General features: G+C 41.3%; 1 protein-coding gene and 1 long non-coding RNA gene across 3 annotated transcripts in view; one reads left to right on the top strand and one right to left on the bottom strand.

The window, feature by feature from the left end:
* Nucleotides 1-2,164: 2,164 nt before the first annotated feature.
* LIN7A (lin-7 homolog A, crumbs cell polarity complex component) overlaps nt 2,165-23,787 on the top strand; it is a 50,120-nt gene continuing 28,497 nt past the window's right edge. For both annotated transcript variants that reach the window (XM_074870666.1, XM_074870667.1), the window contains exons 1-2: nt 2,165-2,478; nt 21,721-21,839. In XM_074870666.1, coding sequence (XP_074726767.1) covers nt 2,199-2,478; nt 21,721-21,839 — 399 coding nt within the window. In that variant the 5' untranslated portion in view covers nt 2,165-2,198. The remainder of the gene's footprint in view (nt 2,479-21,720; nt 21,840-23,787) is intronic.
* LOC141944300 (uncharacterized) lies at nt 4,417-9,468 on the bottom strand. Its single transcript, XR_012629223.1, has 3 exons — nt 9,392-9,468; nt 6,033-6,167; nt 4,417-4,669 (listed from the first exon to the last, which is right to left on the bottom strand). It is a non-coding gene; the product is annotated as an uncharacterized LOC141944300 (long non-coding RNA).

The following is a 23,787-nucleotide window of genomic DNA, read 5'->3' as shown; positions in this document are numbered from 1 at the left end:
TGGGAGTTGACAAAGCAAGAGCTACTGCACAGCTCCCTGCCTTATTCCACCGCCTTTCTCCACTTGCTGAATTCAGCTGGACAACTTCTGCAATTTTCCCAGTTCAGCCACTTAAAGTACTCCTCAGCTAGGTCTTCAACGTTCCTGAGCATTAACTATGAAGCTATGCTGATTAGGAAATGTTTAATTTCAGCAAAAGCTGCTTTTCATTTTCCTTAAGTGCAGCTAATACTTCCATTCAAGTCTTTCATCCAAGTGCCAATTAGCCCCTGTGGCAGAGCACAAAAATCAGACCAGCGGTAGATAAAAAAGGATAAACCCAGAATAAGTTTATGGCTTTCCACAGGCACCCTGCTCAAGCCCAAAGATTGATTTTTCTAAAGTTACATGTTTCTAAGTTATATATTTGGCATATTTATTGATAGAAAAGTTACTGTTAGGACTGTATTTTGCTTCAAAATGTCTGTTCACAAGATAGCAGTTCAAAAGAGCAAGTCTGAGGGTTATGAAATCCTATGTGGAAAGTACCTTGGTTGGCTCATGAACTTGGCATCTTGCTTTTAATATTATTTAAACACACTTTTATATCTGTAATAGATTTTTTTCAAGTGTCATAACAGTTTGAGAGTTGTCACATTAGGTTGTTATATCTCCAAATGTGTACTTCTTCTCTGTTCAGGACTATGAATCCAATATACAGTAATTAAGTGACTATTTAAGAGGAACTGTTACACTTTATGTCAATCCAGCTGCTATGCAAGTACATAAAAGCTACATAATATAATTCCTTATGTTAATTTTGATTTTAAAAACTGACTGCTTGCCAGGAACTGATTTCTCGATTTTTATATTTTAGCCAACTGAAACGTTTTCTTGTCAAGATACCCAAATGGGCTACTGTTTATTGTTTATTAATTAGAGAAATTTGTGCTGAATTCAGTTTATCAGAAGAAGTGGGTGGTTCACCAACGTTATTTAAACTTCTCTAATTTTAAAACAGCTGAACGTATTTTTAATCTGCTCTGAAAACTTTTAATGGCAAAATTTCCACAGCTTCCCTAATTATCTATACTAGTGTTTAAATATCCTCTCAGTTGAAAGCTTTTCTTGATGTGCAGCGTTGAACTGCTGTACTTCCGAGTCCCTTGAGGTTTGCCAGATGCTGGTTGGTGAGGAGAAGAGTGTTACCTTCCCGTTTGGAGTGACGCTCCACCCCATTCCAGTGCTCCTTGGGCAAACACAGGACTGCACAGGTACTACACAGGGCAGAGGACACCATTCTTCTCTCAGTCATTTCTCCACACCGTTGTCCACCGTAGGGAAGGCAGCAGGAACTCTGTGGGACTCTGCCGCACCTTCCTCGGAGAGCAGCTGACCAGGTGCCTTTGACTTCACGTGAACGGCGAGGGTGGACAACCAGAGGGCTGCCGGCAAACCTCGCAGAGCTCCGGTGTGAAATTCCACCTTCACCGATGGTCTGCTGTGAAGGCCTCCAAGCTGGCACAAGCTGCAGCTGATCTTGCAAGAGGCGGCTGCCACATCTGTGGCCAACCTCTTGCTCTGCAAATGTGAGGACCCAACCCCACGCTGTGGAGACGTGTGGACGCTTTATGAGAGGACCTTGGGTTTCTTGCAGATGGCCGGGCTGCACCCAGCAGTTAGAAAAGAGGCGATGGCCGGACTGCCGGTGAGGCCGGCAGTTTGGTCCGTCCGAAAGGGCCGCTACGGGACGCGCCCCTTCGGCCGAGGCCCTGCACAGGAGCCAGGGACCTCGTCTCCCGGCTTCGCACGCGGATTTCCACCCCCTGCGGCCGCTACTCGCAGCCCTGCCTCACCCAGGCACACCGAGCCCCCGGCCGCTGGCCAGACCCCCAGCCCCAGGACTGGACGGGGCGGCACGGCCCGCCCCACCGCCCCCGGCCCAGGCGAGGCCGGGCCGCTGAATCCGGCCCCCGCCCGTCCTCCCCGCCCCGCGGCGCTGCGGAGCTCCCCGCCCTCGCCCCTCTTTCTTCCTCCCTCCCTCCCTCCCTCCGCCGGCCGCTGCGGCATCCCCGGGGCGGCGGGACCGGCGGCGGCCCGCCCCCCACCCCCGCGCACGGTCCGGGCCGCCCCGGCCCCTGCGGGCCCCGGGACTCCGCCCTGAGGCGAGCGCGGTGAGGCGGCGGCCTCCCGCCAGGCCCAGCTCCGGCGGCGCAGCGATGCCGGCAGCCCGCGCCGGGCCGCGCCGGGCCGCCCTGCGCCCGCAGCATCGCGGCGCCCCGTCTGCGGCGAGCCGCCCTCCCCTGGGCGCCCTCTCCGCCCCGTTCGCCTCCTCCTCCCACGGAGCCACCCTCCTCCTCCGCCCCCTCTCCCTGCCAGCCTCCTCCCCGCCCTTCCCCGCACTCCACGCCGGTGCCGGAGCCGCGCGTCACTCGGGCTCTAGCCCCGCCGCAGACATGGCGACACTGACAGCGGTCCAGCCGCTCACGCTGGACAGAGGTAAGCGCGGCTGCCGCCGCTGCCCGCCCCGCCGCCCCGCGCCCTGCCCGGGGGCCGCCGCCCCGGCTCTGCCGCCGCCGCCCCGGCTCTCTCCCCGCAGCTCCAGCTCGGCGGGCGCTGCCGCCGCGGCTCTGCCGGCCCCGCGGCGGCGGCGGAGGGTGGCGGGGAGGCGCCTCCCCGCGGGGCTCAGGTGGGAGGTGGGAGCTCCAGGCTGAAACGGAGGAAATAAAACTTTGTCCGGGCAGGGGGGGGCAAGCCGGCATCCCACCGGCGGCAGCGCCGCAGGCGCGGGATGTGACTTCGCGCCGCTCCGCGCGGCTCCGCCGGGGACTCTCCTCGGCGCCGCTCCGCCGCCTCCGCCCTGCGGGGCTCCCCCTTGGGCGCCTCCAGCCCCGCCGCCGCCGTCCCCGCAGGTGGCTCGGCGGCGGGTGCGCCGCGGCGGGGGCAGCGGCTCCGGGCGGCCCTTGCCGGCGGCCAGGCGGGAGCTCGCACCTGCCCGGCAAACAGGCGTTCGTTGGCCCAGTGCGGCGTTTCGGGGGGCTGGCGGAGCGGGGACGGGGGTGGCGGTGCGGCGAAGGGATCAGCGCCTGCAACTTCTGTGTTCGCTGCCGTTAATGATGTTACCCTGCAAAACAGCGCGTCTGCGTATTCCTGCAGGCAGCTGCTCGGTCCGGGTAGGGAGAGTGGTTGGTGTTTCACTAGCCGGGAGAGTGTGTCAGTAGCCTTACTGAGGTAATGGAGGAGGGTGCTGAAATCTTGAAGTTATGCTAAAATTCAACTTTTGCCACCAGGCTGTAAAAACTGGACCTCTCCCCCGCGGTGCATTTGTGCCCGTAATAAGGCTCAGGAGAAAGATTTCAGTGGGTTACAGAGGAGAGTAACTCACGGTTCTGATTTGGTTTGCTCCTTTAGCTCCATGGGTCAGAGAGGTCCAACAGCTCCCGATACAGCATCCTGAACTGCCGGGGTGTCCTTCTTCCTAACTTGCATCCAGAGCCTCCAGGAGGCTGCCAGCACATATAAATCTTGTACTCTTGAAAGCATGATTGAGGCCAGTGCCTTTGGTTTTTAAATGTTTTTTTCCAGAGGATTAAGATGGGCTTTTGAAGTAAGATAGAAGGCTTCTTGCTGTAATTCCTATGCAAAAGATACCTGATGAACTCAGTTTCAAAATGATAAAGGAGAGGTAGGCACCTTTTCTGGAACCCAATTGAGAGCAAAACAGCCCACAAAGTGCTCTACAGTTTCTGGATGGCTTAAATTCCAACATTAGTAGAAAAGGAGAATCTAAAGTTATTTTTACTGAAATAAAAAAGTGCTAGCATGTACTTTAAATTAAACTGCTCAGAAATCCACTGTGTAATCTACAGTTTCACCCTAATACTGTTTTCAATAAGCAGGACAAATCTATTTCCTGGCAAAGGGTTGAACAGATGGCAATCCATTAGCAAACCTGGCTTTTCAAAGGAAAGTATTACTGTTTCAGAATGACACATTACTTTTACTTACTAAAACTATGCTTTAAAAAATCCACAATACACAAAAATGCAAATTAGTCCCAATTTAAATATAAGCATCTGTTGACTGTGTCCAGGATATGCCTAACCATTTGGCAGGGGTGACAACATTAGAGTCTCCCTGGTTGTCAGCCAGGGCTGATATAAGTGCGAGTGAGATAAAACATCGCAGAATGATAGGATGTGATGTGCAAAAGGAAAATACAGACAAGAAGAAATAGATTTAAATACTGCACCTGGCCTGCAGAAGGCCATTTCATCAGCGGGATATACTTCATCACCTATAACATGTTGCTGCTATGTCAGCTGAAGAGGGTGAGCTGAAGCAACCCCAGAAGCAACCACACCAAGCCCAGTGCTTCCAGGTATTTCCTCTGTAGTCTTTCTTTCACAGCCGTGGAAGAATGAAAGTGCTACATGGTGAGATTTTCCAGATTTTTATTGCTTTTATTAAAATAGACACAGCTATATTTAATGTCACTATGCTTTGCACAGGTCTGCTGTGATCTAGGCGCATCCCTGAAAAGTCTTGTACTCTCATATCCACTTTGCCATGTCCCACGGAGAGCTCAGTGCAGTGAGAAAATAGCGAGTGTTTCAGGAGGCATTGCTGGGGGAAATGCTGCTTTATCTCTGTCCAGGAAGTGTTCTTCATTTCGCCTTCCTAAGGGTCACTGAAACGGTAATATCATATAGATACATACATCAGAAATCTGAAATACGCTCTTGACGTGGTCTCCTTCTGGACAAAATATTTACACTGTATTCTAGTATGGAGATGGGAGCTTTCTTAAAGCCTGATGTAAATGGAATTCAAAACCTGGATGGTAAAATGAATTACCATTTAAAGGTGAAGGGCATGTTGTGTGTGAATGATTGAAAGCCAATTACATTCTGGAAGATTACTTTAGTCCAAAGCATAGGAATTAATTTCCTTAATTCCTGTCATCATGTGCCTTTCTACCTGCACAAATGTGTGCAAGTTCCATTAGGGCTCTTTAATATGTGAAACAAGTTCACAAAATAATGGAAATTTTAATCACAATTTAATCTCAAAGGCTTTTGCTTGACCTTTGCGTGGTGCTCTGCTGGGAGGAGGAGAAAGAATCAGCAACTGTTTCAGGGAGGAAATGTAAAGCAGTGGAGCTACGTGTGGATACCACTTAGGGAAGCTGGCTCCTGTGTTTGAGAGCTTTGGGAGAGGGAAGAGTCTGCCTGCTGGGTGTCTTCCCACAGCCAAGTAAGTCTCCTCCGTAAAAAAATGCATCCTTCCTATCTTTACTGCAAGCATCTTACATCCTGATTCGATACCACCCCATCAGTAATCTCCAGTGTCCCTCAGAGCTAACTAGGGGAATTTTTTAGGACGATTCAAAGCTTAAACCCTGAAGGTGTAGGGAGCTATACCTTGTTCCAGGTTGAGATGGAAAGTTTCAGTGCTGCCTTTCATAAAATGACAAGCAAAAAAAGCAAGACTGGGATTTTTATTTTTTTTTATTTTGCGTTCAAGGTCATAGATTTTTACATACGTTCCTAGCTTAATTTACGTCCATTAAACAAACCAAAGCAGTCACTCCAAACCGAAATGGGAATGTTTAAAAACACCTGTACAATTATTTTTTTACTTCTTCAACAGGTGTGTCTTTAATAAGAACTTGGTTGACGCTGATTTTGGTTACGGAGAGCTCTGGTTGCAATTAGCTGGCATTTTCCAACAGTATTTATTTGTATTGTCATACCACTCATCTTGTCACATCTTGCATCTCGTCCTTCTCTATGTGGGACGAGCAGCACTGCCTGAGGCGTTGCCTCAGACTACCTGATGACCAGCAGTTGCTGCCTTCCCTTTATTATCCAGAGCCCCCTGTCTCCCTTGCATGGTGCCTTCTGTTGCCCTGCTTTTCTCAAAGCCTCAGTGCATTAACTCCATCGCTCTGTGCATTGCCTGTAACCGTTACCCATTTTCACTGTTCAGCAACCCAATTTCCTCCTCTAATCCTCTGTTCTTCTGCTGCCCCATGACCGTCAGCGCCTCACCAGCTTGACGTTGTCTCAAATGCTGCATAGCCATCCGGCGGCAATGTTCTGCTTTTCTCCGAGTGCAGTGTCATCTGCCCCAGCCAGCTTAGCCTCCTCACGGTTCTCCGAGGACCTCCTGTGAGTTCCTGTGTGCTGCAGATACGCATTGTGAGCAATTAGAAATTAAAGGGAGCTTGCTGTGGGTGGGATCACTTAAAGGGTGTGTTGGCACAGTCTGATGGAAACATTTTCTGCAAGTACCATTATGCTCCCAGAAATACGTTGGGAGGGAATAGATTTCTGTGCTTCCCTTGGCACTCATTTTAGGAGTGGTCATATGGAGGCCTGCAAATTGAAGCAGACATCTTTCTAGCTATGCATAATAGATGTTCCTCTCTATCTGAACTTTTTTATTTTGCTAAACATCTGGCAAATTTTTCATAAAGCTTATCTTTGAATTTTACTTTTGCTCTTCCTTCCAAGATGAAAATCTGCTTTGAAAGAAAACTGACAGTGTATTTGCTCAGATTGCTGCAAAACCTCAGTCCCAGTTTCTTTCTGCATAGGACCATGAAAGTGGCAGCTTTAAAAGGGCACTTTTCAAAAGTTCTTCTTGTTTTTGAAGATATTGTACAATTAGCCTGTGTGAAGACCATCTCATGATTAAGAGCAAGGGAATATCTTTTCATGTGAAGGGGGGCTTTCAACTGTCTTTTGTTAATAATCCGTGTCCTATTATGTTTTTCCTTATATAGTTACTATTCATGTCACTGGTGGTTTCACTTCTTCATCTGACTGAGGATAAAAGAAGAAATTTGAATAGACTGAATATACAGTGCTGATATTTTAATCCCTGTGAAGTTTCATAACAAGGTCATAGCTATTGGCTATTGACAACCAAATTTCTCTTGCTTTCAAATATATCCTTGGAAACTGGAAAGGCTTCTTGCTGTTTGGCTGTAATGCGTAACTGAGTGCTGTTGGTTTTTTATGAATTCAAGCAAATATTTTTCCAGGAGAGTGGGTGTCCCCAAACTTCCTGAAAATCCTTTATAAAGCACCATGTTCAGTGACAATAAATAAGAATACAAATGGGCTTGGAATTGCCATTGGCTGTTAGAGGTGGTAGACAAACTGTCAGATGTGGTACCAGATGGTGCCTGACCATTAATATACATTGGTACTTGCTAGAGTACTCCTCCTTCTTTCCTCCTCTCCTCTTCCTGTCATTTTTCTTCTCATTACATACTCATAGCCTACATAAAGGGGGATTTTTCCCCATCTGTGCCCAAATATATGTATATAACAAATAGTATCGAACATAAGTTGTGGTAGACTGTGCATATATTAGTATAATCTATATTATCTTGGGAAAAAATATATAACGTACTCATCAGGAAGTGAAAATCAGATTCATAAAGTGTGAAATACAGTCCTTGACAGAAGAGCAGCATAAGGCCAGATCTCTCTCACACGGGGTGAAGCCCTGTGGAGCAGTGCTAAGCGATGTGCTGCTCCCCTCCTGGCTCCCTGTCTGTCACGGGGATGTCTTCTCTTGCTCTTCAGCCTAGTGTGCTAAAATTGAAAAATACTGCTGCAAGTGCCACATGCTTTAAGTCTAACATTTCTCTGTTTGGTATGCCAACTGAGGATGTGTAAATAACCAAATTCATTCTTCCAAGAAAAAAAAAAGGCCAGTTGTTTGTAGGAACAGAAAAAAGTGACAGTTCTGGTCACAGACTGAAATATTTGGGGTTTTTTTACATCAGTGTGTCAACATTTATTTGATTTTTTAAAATTCATTTTTATGAAGGGATGGATTAAGATAAGCGGATTGAGCTGGTGATTTATGGGTGATGACTGGGACATTTTGTGAGGATCCATGCAGGTGAAGTTTTGGTTAGATAAGCATGCAGTTCAGTGTGCCTCCTGGAGCTCTGGAGCTGGAGTAGGAGCAAGTACCTACCTACATGTCATCTTTGGTTTTCATGAGCGGTGTAAAAATACATGGTTTGAAAAGTTAAATGCGTGTGTCCAGCTTAAATGTCTCTGGCAGTACAGGCCTGACCTGAAGAGGTGCTGGACCACATGGTGCCAGGCTGGCACGCCAGGCGGGCTGAGCGCCCCTGGGAGCACACCCCTCCCGGAGAGAGCCCTGTCCTCCATCCCAGAGTGTCTCACCGTGATGTGGAAATTGAAAGAGAGCTGCACCTGTACACAGACACGTCTTCTACAAAACTTGTGGCATCTTTTAACATTAAGTCACCTTTGTGGAGTGTAGAGGGGGAATATCTTAAATTTCCAGTCATGTTTCCTTCAGAAACACATAACTGATAATAAGGTATATCTCTGCAGAAGCTGGATGTGAGGTCAGGAAATGTTTGTGAGGTACCTTTGAAAGAGCAACCAGGCTTGTGGCTGACCGACGGCTATGCAGGGACCTTGACTTCCTCCTGCTCTGTCAGGCTGAAAATATTCTTTAGGCATGGTAGCAGTGAATTAATCATTTTAGTCTATCTGAATTTATCCTGTGTAGAGCAGAGTAGTAAGCTGAGCTCCCCTGTATGTGTCCTGCATCCGATCCCTCAAAGGGGATCTGCGCCTGCAGCTGGGTGAAGAGAACGGAAGCTTTGACAAGGCCCTGCACAGGTGCGAGATTCACCATTTGCAACAAGTTGCCAGAGTGTTAATTAGAAAGCACAAGGGATGTTATTTTTGCATGCAGTAAATGTATAGTCTCTATATACAGATAATGTTGAAAAAGTAGGATTTGTTTTATAAATAACATTCCTATGCTGGATCCTACAAACTTCAGTTTCACGTTGATGTCCAAGAGACGTTTGTGTAACTACAGAAAAAAGGATTAACCTCTTAATGTAATTATAAGTAAACAATTTGCTTAATTCCATCCTATCACTTGAGTTGGAACCTTCTAGTGATGTTATCAGACAGAAACTTTCTTTTTAAATGTGACAAACTACTGAAGTCATCAGCTTTGTGCAGAGGATAATTTGTCCTTTGAGTTTGCTGTTTCAGGACACGTACATCAACATCTCTCCTTAACATAGATGACAGTCATGCAAGACCAAAAAGATATAAATACAAGCTTTTGGCTGACCTGTGTTATTCAGATACAAATTAATGTTCTTGTAAGTAATGGAATAGAATTTAAAATATGAATTATGAATTATGTAAAACTATTGATTTTAGTTACTCATTAGAAGCACAAATAATGAGAAGCTGATGATTTAAGAGGAAACGAAGCGAAGGCAGATAGTGTTTTAAGAAGCATGTAACTGGAAATTGTCTGCCTTCCATCACACACAGTTAATTTGTTTCACATGATGCATTTTTGACATTTTAAAAGTAATACGTACCAATGTGCTGTAAACTGTGTATGTATGTATAAATCCAGACATTTTCAAAGTTAATCTCAGTCATCTTAATCTTCTTTTGAGACATTTGCTGCAGAGTCAGCCCCTGAATGAGAAACATTCAACTGTTAATTCTCTATTCAGATGAGAAGATTTTGATTCAGAAATGCACATTTACATACTAACAATGTTTTCCTGAGTATTTAAACCACAAGCTTGGATCTAGGATGTGTTAAATACAGAGAGAGATGCATGTACATATTTGAGAACTTGTTTCACCAAGGTCCAAAACAGAGTGGTTAAATAAACCCCAGATTTCTCAAATACAACTCAGCTATGTTACCAGTAAGTGCATACAGATTCTCAGGATGTGTTGTTACCCTAGTGCTGCTTTACTATTAAATATAAGAAAAAGAGAGAAAAAATCTTGATTAGAAAACTGTGTCTCAAGAAGAGATTGGAGGAAGATTATTCTTTGTTATTTAAAAGATGGAACAGTTAAGTATCCATGAATACACAGAGCATCAAAGCATTGATTTTAATTGTTTCTGTATAAACATGGATAATTGTATAAGGAAGAGTGTTGCCCAAAATAGGCTCTTAATTTATTTCTTCTGAACCAAAATTACATTTTTACTGGTTCTTTTCAATAAAAGCCCATGTTTAATCACTAATCCTTCACATCCACTAACTCTTTAATATTCTTTTTCAACCATATTTTCTGAAAAAGAGTAAATCTCCTAGACCTTAAGGTATTGATCCCTCTACAATCAGTTAAGCATTGGGGAAGAATGTACTTGAAATAGATTAGGTGGATGACCATGGCCATCAACAGCAGTCTTAGCCCTTGGAAATTTATATACCATCATCTCTTCACTTTTATATAGATTTGGCAGCAGTGTTTTTGTCAGTATTTACTGAACCACCACAGGAACAGAAGGATAATGTAGCTGCTCTTATACAGAGCCAGACCAGAGAAACTTGAAGAGGGTATGATGACTTTAAAATCTACGAAGCAGTCTTTGGAAAAAGAGGTGGTTGTATGTCTGATCGCCTCTGTAGCCTGATAGTCTTGTAACCCAATAGTAATAGCTCTGGAGTTTCTACTGATTTATACAGCACCTTTTGCATTCTAACAGTACAACCATGTCAAAGTATGCCAGGTGTGCCCCTCATATCTTAGGTAGATAAACTGTGAAATCAGACTGCAACCTGAGATGAGTTCCAGTTCTCCTGCTCCTAATCTCAGCATCATTCAACACGTAGGACACCAGGCAATAGCACTGCAAAGGTGACAGTGAGCTCTGTTTCTCACAGGGATTTTCTGTTTCAAAGTTTTGTTCAAAACTTGCAGCAGCAATTCAACATTCACAGCTTTCTTCTAAGATCATATTTGTTTCAAAGTTGAAAGTTAACAGTGGTCAGTTATTGACATCTACCAGCAGCATATTTGTACTGCCTAGTTTTGCAGGGATTTATTAATAAAGGATTTTATTTATATTGCATTATTCTTGCTGTTGTAACTTTTCACATGCACGCTTTCAAAGAACAGAGTTATTTCCTTTCCTGAGAAATGAGTAGTATGTAGTCAGCTACCAGAGGAATTCAATCTGCAAAAAGCAATATCCTTAAATCCACTAGAATTGAAGAGAGAATATTAACTCTCTTCTTGTTACCTGAGCCTACAGATAAAGTTGTGTTAGGTATGTGTACGTAACAACTACATCGCATCCATTGTATTGCACAAATGCCATCTTTTCACTGTTGTCTCACCAGAGTCTCAAACCACCTAGACAAACAGAAGATAAAATCGTGATGCTAGACTTCAAGTGACAATTTGTATTGTTGCTGTGTACAATTGCCAGTAGCCCACGGCCATCTTTCTCATCTTTCTGGTAATAACAGAAAAAGATTTAAGACTAAGATTAACTGGAGAGATAAGAACTGAGGAGAGGCAGCAGGAGACTCTAGTAATGACATATGAGCATAGAAGAAAGTGAGAGTTACTGCTTTGGCTCAAACACAGTGCCTGTTGTGAAGGAGAATTAGCATCCCAAAGTTAACCTTACCTCCCTTTACGAGACACCTGGTGGGGCCTTGTTTTCCCTCTTCCTGTCTTCTTCCCTGCCAACAAAAATCTCTCTGATGCAAACTAAAAACACACGCTGAAAGTATCATTGTGGGAAAGACATGAGGTTGCCCATATGGCCAATACTTGTTTTCTGATGTGCCCATAGGATGCATAAATACTTGGTTTTGCTTAGGCAAGGGGGCGAGAGAATAGATATTTAGATATATAGATAATCCAAGAGAAGAGTGTGTTGTTTTTCATCCTGTTTTTCTTTGTTCAGACAAGTTTATTCCTTGTAATTATTTCTGCTTTCTGCTTCTCTAGCTTAGTCAAATTTTTAATTCATTCATTGATTTTAATGTTTTTCTCTTATATGCTTGTGGTTTAAAACACAAAAGCAACTATTCTGTTAAATAGGGTCCTTCAGGTATGTTAATTGTACCAGCTTTTTTTCCTATTAATCTGGGATCAGAACCTCTAAAGTGTTAACGTTTGCAGTTTAAGCAAAGTGTCCGGTATGCTTTCATCTGTTTAAAGCAGCTCCACTCCAGCATGGGGAGTGGTGTCTGCCAAGGCGAAACTGATCCTATAAGATCAAGTGATGTGATCAGGAGACAGATGAGACTGGTGGAGAGTTATCAAGGCATCTCTCTACAAGATATCTACGGCTACAGGAGGCAGTAGACAGCTTCCTTGTTTCACATAGTTCAACATGTAGGAACTTAATTCATTAAGGCCAGGTCTATTCACCATGCTGAATTTCTCAGGGGTTATAGCTTTGCTTCAGAGGATTTTCTTTTTGTCATTACATAGTTTCAGGAAGTCAGACAGAACACCATTTTACATGTCCTGTGTAGGCAAATAATGGCTTTAGACACCTGAGATCTCTCTTTTTTAAAAAAAACTGCTTACAGAAAGACTGAGAATTAAAATAAATAACACAAAGTCTGAAACTACAAAATATCCTGCTTTCTGCAGGAAACAAGGGTTAATTTTTTTTTATTTAAAGAATGAATATATACTTATATATTCATTATATATATAATATATATTTATTTGAATACAAAATAAACTTTAAAAAAACTGTTGTCTTTTTGTGTCATATTTGGAGATGACTGTCCCTACTCAAAAAAAGGACCAGAATCATGTCTCATCTGTTCTATTCAACAGTGAGTGGTTAGCTATAAATCATAGTTTTGATCACAAAGAGCAGGTATGATTAAACAATATAAAGTCAAAACTATATACAAAGAAAAAAAAAAGGAATTTTACCTTCCCTTCCCTTTTCTCTACAGCTAATGCAGGGGAAAAATTATCTTCAGTTTTAAGTACTGTGTTAGAAAATATCATAGTTTTCAATGCTCTTCTGTTCTTTGGGTTTGCAGCTTTATTTTTTAATCTTTTCTCTTAAAGTATAATTTGGTAACTTGTTTTCACACTGATGCTGAGTTCAGTGCCTTCTACACAAAAGCAGTGGATGCTGTCAAATGTAAAGGGTTGGTGTATCTCTAATTTCTTGATTTCTCACAAATGGCAAAATCTTCTGGTGAAAATTTTTGAACTCATATTTATGCACCTCCTCATCCTGATTGCTTTAGAAATTGCAATGAAGCTAATTTGGAAGATTAAAAATTGTATCAGTGTTTAAAAGTGATTAGGTTTTAAGGTTAATTTTAAATGCCCATCTTTGAAAATTCTGAATTGCATTATTATTCTTCAGGCCTTGAATTAAGCCAGTGAAACTCATCTTATTGAAATGATCCTGAATTACCCATTAATTCAGTCTACTGTTTTGTGATTTATTGTCATTCCTTTAAAAAGCAACAATATAAATGTGACGGTACCAAGCCACTTTCTCTAAGTATCTGATGAACTCTTAATAGTTTTAGGAACTCTCTAGATCAATCTTACACACACACACACACACACACACACACACAAAAGCAAACAAAATCTGAAAATTGCTGACACAGATGCTGCTGTGACTTACATCAGTTATGTGAAGGCTTCAGTGAAAAATTTGAGGACTAGCTCTATCTATGTATAGTATGGAATATGCTAAGAAGATTGACCAAAATAAAGCAAATCCAGTTCTCCCAGCTGGCCTTTGTGGTAGGTTAAGGCTATGAAAATCCCTAGCTGAGGAGAACAGAAATCACTAGTTAAAACTTAGGAGAGGGGGAAGGGCAGGGAGATTACCCAAGACATTGTAGACATTGTGAGGTTCATTTTTTCTTTTAAGGGAATCTTTTGAATGTTGCGTTTGAACAAGCTAAGCAGAGTATTCAGGAGCAGTATGCCTGAAACAGCAAAAGTGACTGAAATTGCTGAAGAGAGCCCTAAAGGGCTTTTGTGGTCTTGAGGATGCTGGATAGAGGGGTCTCCGCACAGTTTGCTGTCTGTATTTGGATCACAGGTGGCACTTCTTTCTCTGCAAATAAACTGTGTCCTTTCTATAAGTTATTTTGCAGAACATCTCGGACCTTTTCTGTCATATTCAGGTGTTCCTGCCAAAGCTGCTGGGAAAACTTATGGTATATAACACTGGCTTGGGTTGTGCAACAGCTGGGTCACAGGCTCTGTGTCTGAGAAATGGAATAAAACAAAGGACTTGGATGCCTATGGTGTGCCTGAGGAGCTAGAACCACACAGAACCTGGGTGCAGCTCAAACATATAGAAACATATAGACCAAACTACGGTCTGATGAGTAGCTGTAGAAAATGAGCCTGCCCCAGGCAGTGGGGGAATGTATGTAGAAACTCACGGGGATATGCCATTAATGTCATTGCGGGCAGTTGCCTCACATCAGGCAAAATGAGAGAGAGATACACTCAATCATATTTCATGGTTGATTTTTCTCATACACTAAGAAGAAAAAAATCCATAACATCATTGGTTAAAGTGTTTTTAAAAGCTTTAACTGAAAAACACCTTGGCCTGTCTGCTAACAACACTGTTCTTGTCAAATGTAACTGTTCTGAAGTACAGCATCTCCTGGACCACATGGAGATAAATTTGCATGAGTCATTAACTGTGTATCTGGACAGTAAGAGTGGGTTTCATCATACTGATGTAAATGTCTAATACGTAGGATGCAGGCATTTACATCTGAGCTAATCATCTAGTCTCCCTTTATAGTCAACAAAGGGAACAGGCACACCCAGAGTATGATTCATCCCATCCAAAATAGGTCAGATGAATTGTAGCCTCAAAGTGTCTCTTTTTCCTCATTGACTACAACAGCAGTCTAGGGTGAGTCGCTGAGCTGTTGATGTCTACATCAGAAGTGTGGCTGCTTGAAACCCTTCACCACAAGATGAATCATGAGAGCTCTGTATCATTGTTCTTTATCGTATTTATTTGTTCATTCATAGTAATGTTTGACCACAGGAGTGTAAAGTGACACTGCATTAAGTCTCTAACTGCTACCCGTATCATCTAAATCAGAGTATGAAAGCACTAGTAGTATTATTCTTGCTATAATTAATTTGAATAGACCTCACATATACACACTATAAACTGTTGACTAATATTGCTGTTTTCTAACAGCTTAGCTCATTGCTCCCTGCACATCGAGTCTGATTTACCATGGTGAAGTACACCTTTATGCTTACTGATTAGCATGAAATTTTGGACAAGACAAACATCAATTTAAATTGGAAAAAAAGGCCACTCTTTGCCTCTGTGTTTCTGAACTCTGCATATTAGATTAAATAAATATGTTAAATTAGTAGAAGAACTTTTGTATTTCAGGAGAGCACTGTGCTGATAGTAAGGAACCAAAGAGGTGAATGGAAGCATATTGAACAGTCTGGTGTTTGACACCAGAGTAAATTGTACAAAGAAGTGACTGACAGCAGAGCTCTAGTAATACAGAAAATTTTCAAAAGATACACACTGAAAATTTTCCAGAGCTCGTGTTTTAACCATGAAGTCACATAGATAGTTTGATACAATGTACTAGGGCTACTGGCTATGAATTATGAGTGAACTTTCCTAATCACCACAGAATTCTAATTGCCCAGCCATTGATTACCTGTTGGCATTTGGTAGTGTTTGAGAAGATCGCTAAATATAATAAAGCGTCCCATGTAGGCTTTGGGAAATATGATAAAAAGTTGCCAGAATAACATTAAGAGTTCTGGAATGTATTCTTCTGAGCTTAAAGAAATAACTAAACCTGAATGAAAGTATTGGAGGAATGAAAAACTACTGACGATGATAAGGACCTGTTATGTCATGCAAATTCTTCACCTTCAGCCTGATTAAAGGTCTTCAAGCATGACAGAACAGAGATTGAAAATTGCCAGGATTAATATTCTGTAATGTCATGGTGAAGCTAGTGAATATTTTAGAGACTTGCTGAGTATCCTTGCTGCAGTTTGTAGTGATGTTCCACCTCTCTGAGGTACCAAAGGCTGGTGTTTATGCAGCACATTTTACTGTTCCTAGTAACCAGCATACTAATGCAGTGAAGGTCTCCAGAATTAACAGGAATGAGGCATAGAAAGACCTCAAGAAGATGAGAAACCTGTTCTCTAGTATCTTGTTAATAAACAAGTGTTCATCGTATTTTGGCTTTGGGAACAACCCAACAGCATGATTCTAGAGTAGTTATCAGAGTACAGAAATGCTATGTTTCTGAGTAATTGCCATTTGAACACAAAGTAGTATTACACAGCATTGTAGCTACTATTTAACTGCCTAATAGTCTCTTAAGTCAGAGGATAATATATTTATCTTAAGGACTGCAAACCAACTCAGAGACCTAGCACAAGAAAGGAAGGTTGGACACTGGTAGATATGCAACAGTTTTCACATTTTACAGTACAAAGAATGCACATACGTTCTTTTTAAAGAGTGACTCTGGTATTAAATGGGACACGTTTAGCATGCTACAATCATTTTCTACATTTTTCCAAATATTTTTCAACCTTTCTGACTAAACTGAAACAAACATAAACCCTGCACAAAATCTACCAGAGTGAAACCCCAGACTGGACAACTTTCACAGAATGCTGGAGCCTGCTCTATCCGATTTTAAGAGTAAAGAGAAAGAGCACCAAGTTCAGACCAGCCAGGGTTCTTTCTGTGGATTCATAATTTGCTTTTGAGTTGTAAAAGCTGAATTGCCAAGTATTGGAAATAATGTTTACTCTTCAAAACATCCAGCAAATTAAATAAATCAGTCTACATTGTGCATTGCTAGCAATTTGAACAAAAATCAGCAAGTGAAAACAATATATAACAGAACAAAGTGATAACTAAGATTACCTTTTTTTTCAACTGCATTATGGTATATGGCTATGTATACATGATTCAACATTTAGTATAGCATGGGAATGTTCCACTTGTATCATAGCATGGTATCTTGCTAGTTCTATCTTCTGATGATTCTTCTCTTTCTTAGTGTTTGTATAGTAACCTCCTGCTTGTGTCCTACTAACAATGGAAATGAAACTTCATTCAAATGAAAATACAGAAAGAACACTTGAAATGAGATTTTTTTCTGAGAGTCATGCTTTTCTTTTGATGAGTGCACTTGATAAAATGCATTCCACCCACCCACAGCCCCCTGCTTTCTCTGTGTTTCACTGATAATGTGACCCACCACACTGAAACAGTATTATTTCCTGAAAGGCCGTAGGCAAGCATGATGATGAGAAGACAAAAAGGGAAGTGAATGTTAAACAGAATGAGAGAGAAAGGAATTGTGCATATGTATGAGGAAATCAGAAAAAAATGGTAAAAAAAAAAAAGGTGTGGTTAGAGTTGGATATAATAAGGGGGGAAATAAGTGCATATTCCTTTTAAAGTGTATGCATCATAGAATACAGAGGAATAATTCTACCCACATCATTACTCAAAATTCCCACCAATTTCTGTGGGATATGAACGTAAGAAATTAAGATAGATTTCAATGACATTACCATGAGTTTAATGTTAGTATAATGGAGTTCATATTTTGGGAAAATGTTTGAGAGTAGGCAAAACAATCCTTTTCAGAAGTTGTGTTTAAACAATATCTTTGCTTAAAGGAAGGACAAATCAGAAATAAAAAGTAGGGGTTTTTTATTTACATAGAAATTAACTGTATTCAATGTAATTCCAGGATTTTTTTTGACATATATCTATATAAATACACACACACTCTTTTCATCGATTTGCTCTTTGCACAAGTATGTAAGAAAATTATATTTGGAACAATTTCTTGATGATAACATTTACAAGCAAAGCTAGTTAGGTTTGTAATCAAAGGATAACTGGGGACAAGAAAACTAGCCCAGCAGAGAAGAACCAGTCTTTCTCAAACACATGACGGTGCTCTAATTGACTTCAGCAGGGGTGGCTTCTCTGCTATATGCTTTTTTTTTTCAATGTAACTTTGAAAATCTTCCTCATTGCCAGTCATATCACTTCTTTGAGCAAGCATTTATTTAGTTTTAGCTGGAACTCACCTTGAGTGAACCATCAGCAAAAAGCCTATGCATCACTTAACTTCTCGTGCACTGATAAATTTAACTTTTTAATCTGTCCTAAAGCAATTGTTTGTTCAAGTCTCCCCTTCAGAGTTATTAATGGAAGGAAATACAGCCTATTTATTACATGAGGTCATATTTTATACACTCATGTTTATACATTTGTAGTCTGTTCAAAATCTTCTGTTTTGTACCAACTGTTATATTTAGTTCCTGACAAAGCATCAGCTGGTAACAAACAGCTTTGGCCCTGAACACATGCCTCGTTTTCATTCTGTAATTTTATCCCACGAAGCTCTTTATTTGTCTGTATTCCCTCTACCGTGAGCAGTATCCCACAAGTCATTGCTGAATTGAGCAAGCTATGGGCCTAATTGTGATGAAAGAAGACTTGTTAACAGATATGATAGGTGAATAATAAATCACAGCAAGATCTTGGGCAACCACATTCATGTATTTTAGCATGTTGGATGAATTTGGAGGTGTGGAAAGTCAGAATGCTCTTGGAATATTCTGCTTTTTCTTTACTCCCAACCACTTAATCACAAAGTTAAGTGATCTAGTATTGGCAAATGACAACTTAGTCCCCAGTTTTCCTTACAAGACTACAGACTAAACACCCATGCCAGACTTTTCAACCAGAATATGAATTTATCATTTGTATTGTAACACTTGGCACTTTAGAAGTAATTAGTTATCATTTAGAGTCTGGTCCATGCCCTAGGGAAGTGTTTAGACCTGTACTTAACTCTTCTAGATTGATTAATGTACCTAAAGCTATTTATGTTTCCTCCTGGATCAGAACATATTTCCCAATCAGTACAAATTTTTCACTGAATATCATTTAGTTCAGGACTACAGCAAATGTGGGGTGATTCACAGAATTTTCAGGTGTGGTGATGAAACTTCTAAGCAACTGCAAGACAGCAACCTTTCTGTCATCAGTAGCCCTGACCTTCTGCAAGTATAGCTGGTGAGAGGGAAAGACAGTTTGAAACTTACCTGAACTGGCACTGGAAAAGACCCCAGTATGATTTAGAATATCTGAATAACTATCATGTATCACATGAATTTCAGAGGCCTTATCTGATTTATTACAGCAGGCTGTTGAAGCTTCTTCAGGATAAATCATCTAATTGATTTGTGCTGTCTGACATACCAGTTTGCACCAACTGATACTAATAACTGGGGAGTGTGAGTTAGTATTTAGCTAACTGCAAGGGTGGCAGATACAAAAGAAAAATTTCGAGGTAAATGATTCGATAGTTTTGTTAGAAAATCACCATGATATTGTTACTGAGAACATTAAAAATTGTGTTTGTTGCATCATATTTTATTTAATGCATTGCCATTCTTTTGCACTTCATTGAAATGGTTCTTGATAGAGTATACTTACCTCTTCTTAAACCTCAAAACCATCCTCTTTGATATATTAGCTGCCATCAGTCATATTCTTCTTTCTAATATCTCATTTTTTCTTGGTTTCCATGACCTTATTATTTCCCAGATCTCATAACTTTCTGATCATCACTTCAGTAAGTGCTTTAGAGGGATCTTTCTTGGTACACCTCCACATCCCTTTTTATTTGCAAATACAGCTTCAGCTGCTGTCTCTGTACATGCAGTTCACAAGCCTGCTTCATTAATCCACACCTTCTCTTTCTCATCACACCAAGGTCTCTGTCTCTTAGATGATCCCTTTTGAATGATACTATGCTTCCACCAGCAGGTAGTGTAGAGTGGAGAAAGAGGGGCAGAGCAGGAAAGCAAAAGAGGTGGTGCTGAAGACCTCACACCCACATTGTGTGCATTGTGCAGGGAGGTTGTTTCAGACTAGCTGTGATCTAGTAACATGGACTGGATGCCCACTAGCAGCTGAAGCACTGCTTGGAGCAAAAGCACAGGTGCAGTCTTTGAATGTGGAGTTAGCGTTAGTTTCATCTGAAGGTTCATGAGTTCCAAGACTGCTCTGCGATGCAAACTACAGCCCAGTAAGTGGAAACATCCTTCTGAAAGAAACACTGCGTGCTTTCTGCCATGCTTCTTCTCTTACTTGGAGCTGTCTTTTGGCAGAGGCCTATGAAAAACCTTGAGAATTGTTTGGGTGTTAATCTACTACGTCACAACCTACCATGCTGACCAGTTGCCTGCCTCTTTTAATTAAATAGTGAATTTTTTGAGGTATCATTTTCTCTTTTCCTAATACTGATGCAGCTGGATAATAATTATTTTTTTATAAATGCAAATATATGATTATGATTTTATTCCTAATGCAGCTCGTCTACTGTAATCTCTTTTCTTTTTCCAGAAAACTTCTCATGTCTTTGTTGTATAAGACATCTGGTCGGTATAGCTCAGCTACAAGCCAAGGATTGTAAGAACAGTTTCAATTAGCATAATATCCCAGTCACAAACAGTACAATCTTTGTCATCGGAAAGGAGAATTATATAAGGTTGCTTCTAGCCATTGTAGTCATTTTGGAGTTGTGTGGTTGGGGGGAGCGTGTTTATTTCTTTTTTGTGCAGAATTAAAATGCTTCAAATACTGTTTTATCACTTAGTACTATGCATTCATTTCATCACTAGGATACAGACCTATATTTAGTAGAGTGGTGTAACTGGCCAGTAGTGGCTCTTTTAGCTATGCAAAAGACTCTAGAAGATGTGAGAATGATCACACAGTCAAGACAACAGCATTGCCAGGTTCAACTATACCAGCAAATTTACAGGAAAAGCTGCAAGGTAGCATTAAATGACACAGGAGGAGAAAACCCTCTATTTAAGATATATCCTCCTGAAGACTGACCAGGATATGCATCACTCAGTTCACTCCTGCATGTAAGTCAGTGTGTCCCTTGCTTGACTATGAGGCCAGCCACTATTTCTTGTGCCCCTGTGTCCCCAGCCATAAAGGATTATTTGGCATCTCATGGGTTAGGGTTTTTCTGAATGTATGTATGTATCTTAGTAATAACTGTAAATTAGGAACTAGGGTTAAAGAGGAAAAATACAAGAGTGAGGGTATGGGCACTGTTCAGCTGGACCAGATTCTCACTCACCACTCAGTATGGCTACTCACTTAAGCCCTCTGGACTGCTTTCCAAGGATCTTTCCCTTGACAATACATAGGTGCTTAAGGAGGATTCAGGCCACCAAAAATATTATTCCACGTATTTCTGTGGGTCATACAGGTTCTGTGTGGCAGATCAGGTCTTTGGAGGCCTGGGCAAGAACCTTACACATTTACTCTTCTCTAGCAGACTTCCCATTCTTCTCTAGCAGACTTTATTTGTCTCTAAAAGACTTTCTTTATCAGTAGTTGATATTTAGACTTAGATTTATGAGAAGATGAAATATTTTTCTTAGGTGTTGTCATCCTGAGGGTGCTTACATAAGGACTCAGCTTCATTCTTTCAGACTTTCTGAAAGTAGGACCCGTACTGTTCCTGTGCTACTTTCTCTTATGTAGAAAGTAAGAAATATTTTATGTCTGCTAATGTGGATTAGCTGCTTTGAACTGGTAGCTTTGTCCCAAAGAATGTTTGCAACTAAGACCGAACTCTGTGTGTGTGTCTGTTCTATGTGTACATGCGTGGTTTGTCCATACTTTGGGATTTGGATCTCTGAACAACAGTTGCATAGTTGAGGCTGGTATAACACAAGATTAATACAGTATGTGTTGGTAAAGCTGATTTTAAATTTAAAATGACTATCAGCGTGCCCCTTTTAGTCACTTATTAGTCACTATACTCATCTGTATTCCTTTTTTTTCCCCTCTCAGATGTTGCAAGAGCAATTGAGTTACTGGAGAAACTGCAAGAATCTGGAGAAGTACCAGTACACAAGCTACAGTCCCTAAAGAAGGTGCTGCAGAGTGAGTTTTGTACAGCTATCAGAGAGGTATGAAATTGAGATTTTTAGTTATTTCTCAGAATAATATCCCTCGTCTGAAAAGTATATTTGCCTTTCAGTGCTGGAGAAGCAGGACTACCTTGTATAAAGGATGATGGATGTGAGATGTGTCTGTAGCTGCCTGCTACCGTGCAAAATGCTGAAGTTACTGAGAAGCAGACACAGAACAGTTGCGTCAGCAAGGCATCAAGCCTGAGGCAATTAGCCTTGCTAAGGAGAAAGGGTGATTAATTAGTACTTTAGAATTCTGCTCATGCTGTTTCAGGGTCTGTGCTAACCTGTACAAGCACTGTGCTGGGATATGGGTACATGCCAAGTTGGGTCAGTGCAAGCTTAAATGCCTCTCCTTTGAGCTCAGATGTGTGATAGGGTTGTGCTGATAAAATCAGAATGCTGTGAGAGACAAATCGTGCAAGTGCTGAAGTTAACTGAAGCTGACAGGAATCTTGCTGTTGAAGTCAGTGGTCAGGTCCCCAGTGGGCCTTGCTTGCTCCACGAGTCAGAAGACCTTGTCAGGTTGCTAAGAACTGTGATCATTACCCCACCAACTGTGGTCAGGGCCTTCCTAAGCTCTGCCCAATAGTAGATAATGATTATTGTTTTCTTCTAGTCAAGCTAGAGAAGAAGCACCCCACTTTCTACGTGCATACAAGCAGTATCTTTAAATCAGTTAAATTACAAATACTTCTGTTAGAAGTTTCTTAGATAGAAAGCATGACTTAATACAACATTGTGTCAGACTTACCTACTAGAGTGCTGTTAGCCTGCCAGATAGAAGCAGCTCTAAATGCCCTAATGAAGGCAACATCTTTTCAGCAGAAAATCTGTAAGAACTTCTGTTTCAGTTTATCTGTCTACTGCCTGGAACTAATCCTCCCTCGCTGAAATCAATGGGGAATCTAATGTTCCCTTGATGGTAGCAGAATTGAACTCCCGATAACTAGGCAACAGCAGCGCATTGATTCAGTGGACTGCTGGGTGGCTGGAAGGAAGGAAGAGAGGAACAGACATTAGTTTAATAAGCAAAATGCAACACACTCTTTGTTTTATGGAATATATTCTTCAATGTGAGAAACAGAGAGAAGCTTCCACTTAATTAAATGACAGTTTTCAAGGCTTTTTAAAGGGAATAGTGTTCCTTGACAGTAAATAATGGCACTATGTACCCTGAAAAGCTGATATTCTGACTAGTCCTTTCATTTAACCAACTAAATGCTTCTTTAATTGACCACAGAGCATTGAAAAGCTGTGGGGTTGGGTGGGTTTTTTACAGATAGCAGAGCCTGGTATCTAGTTGCTAAAGGCAGCTTTTAATCTTTGCAGCATCATCAGTGAAATCTTACCAAATTTATATTCATCTCTGGAAAATTGTCATAGCAGAAGCAAACACAAAGCTTGTTGAAACAGGTACAGGTCCTACTTTCCTAGGAAGTAGGAAAATGGCTTAGACAAATGCACTCTCAGTTCAGTGAACTGAAAGTAGATTTTGACAAAATCATCTCAGTGGCACAAAAGGTCTTTATAGAGTGTTGTGTAAAGACAACCTGCACATGGCAGACTGTCTAATTCATAGTCACTTTAAGAAACCTGAAGCTAGTTCCACAAGAATTAAGCAATAATGAATGAACAGTTAGATCAGTTCTACCAACTTCATAACAAAAACATTTATTTCTTTCTAATATATTATAGTTATATAATATAACCTATCTATCTAATATAGCACTACCAGAGAACAAAATTCTACACCCAAAAAAATTATTAATGCCATTCACCACTATGTATGTAAAATCTTTTCTTAGAAGAAATCTTCAAATATGAAAGGCCCAGTAATAAATTTTTTCATCTAGGGAGAGTGGGAGAATTGACATATATATATTGCTAGTACTGAAGGTTGTTCAACATGTGGCTTCTCTTTTCAGTACTTACATTAAGCCCT

The sequence above is a fragment of the Strix uralensis genome, chromosome 5 (genome assembly GCF_047716275.1).
Source record: "Strix uralensis isolate ZFMK-TIS-50842 chromosome 5, bStrUra1, whole genome shotgun sequence".
Taxonomy (NCBI): Eukaryota; Metazoa; Chordata; class Aves; order Strigiformes; family Strigidae; genus Strix; species Strix uralensis.
The sequence above is the reverse complement of the archived record's forward strand: the minus strand, read 5'-3'. Positions and strand labels throughout refer to the sequence as shown.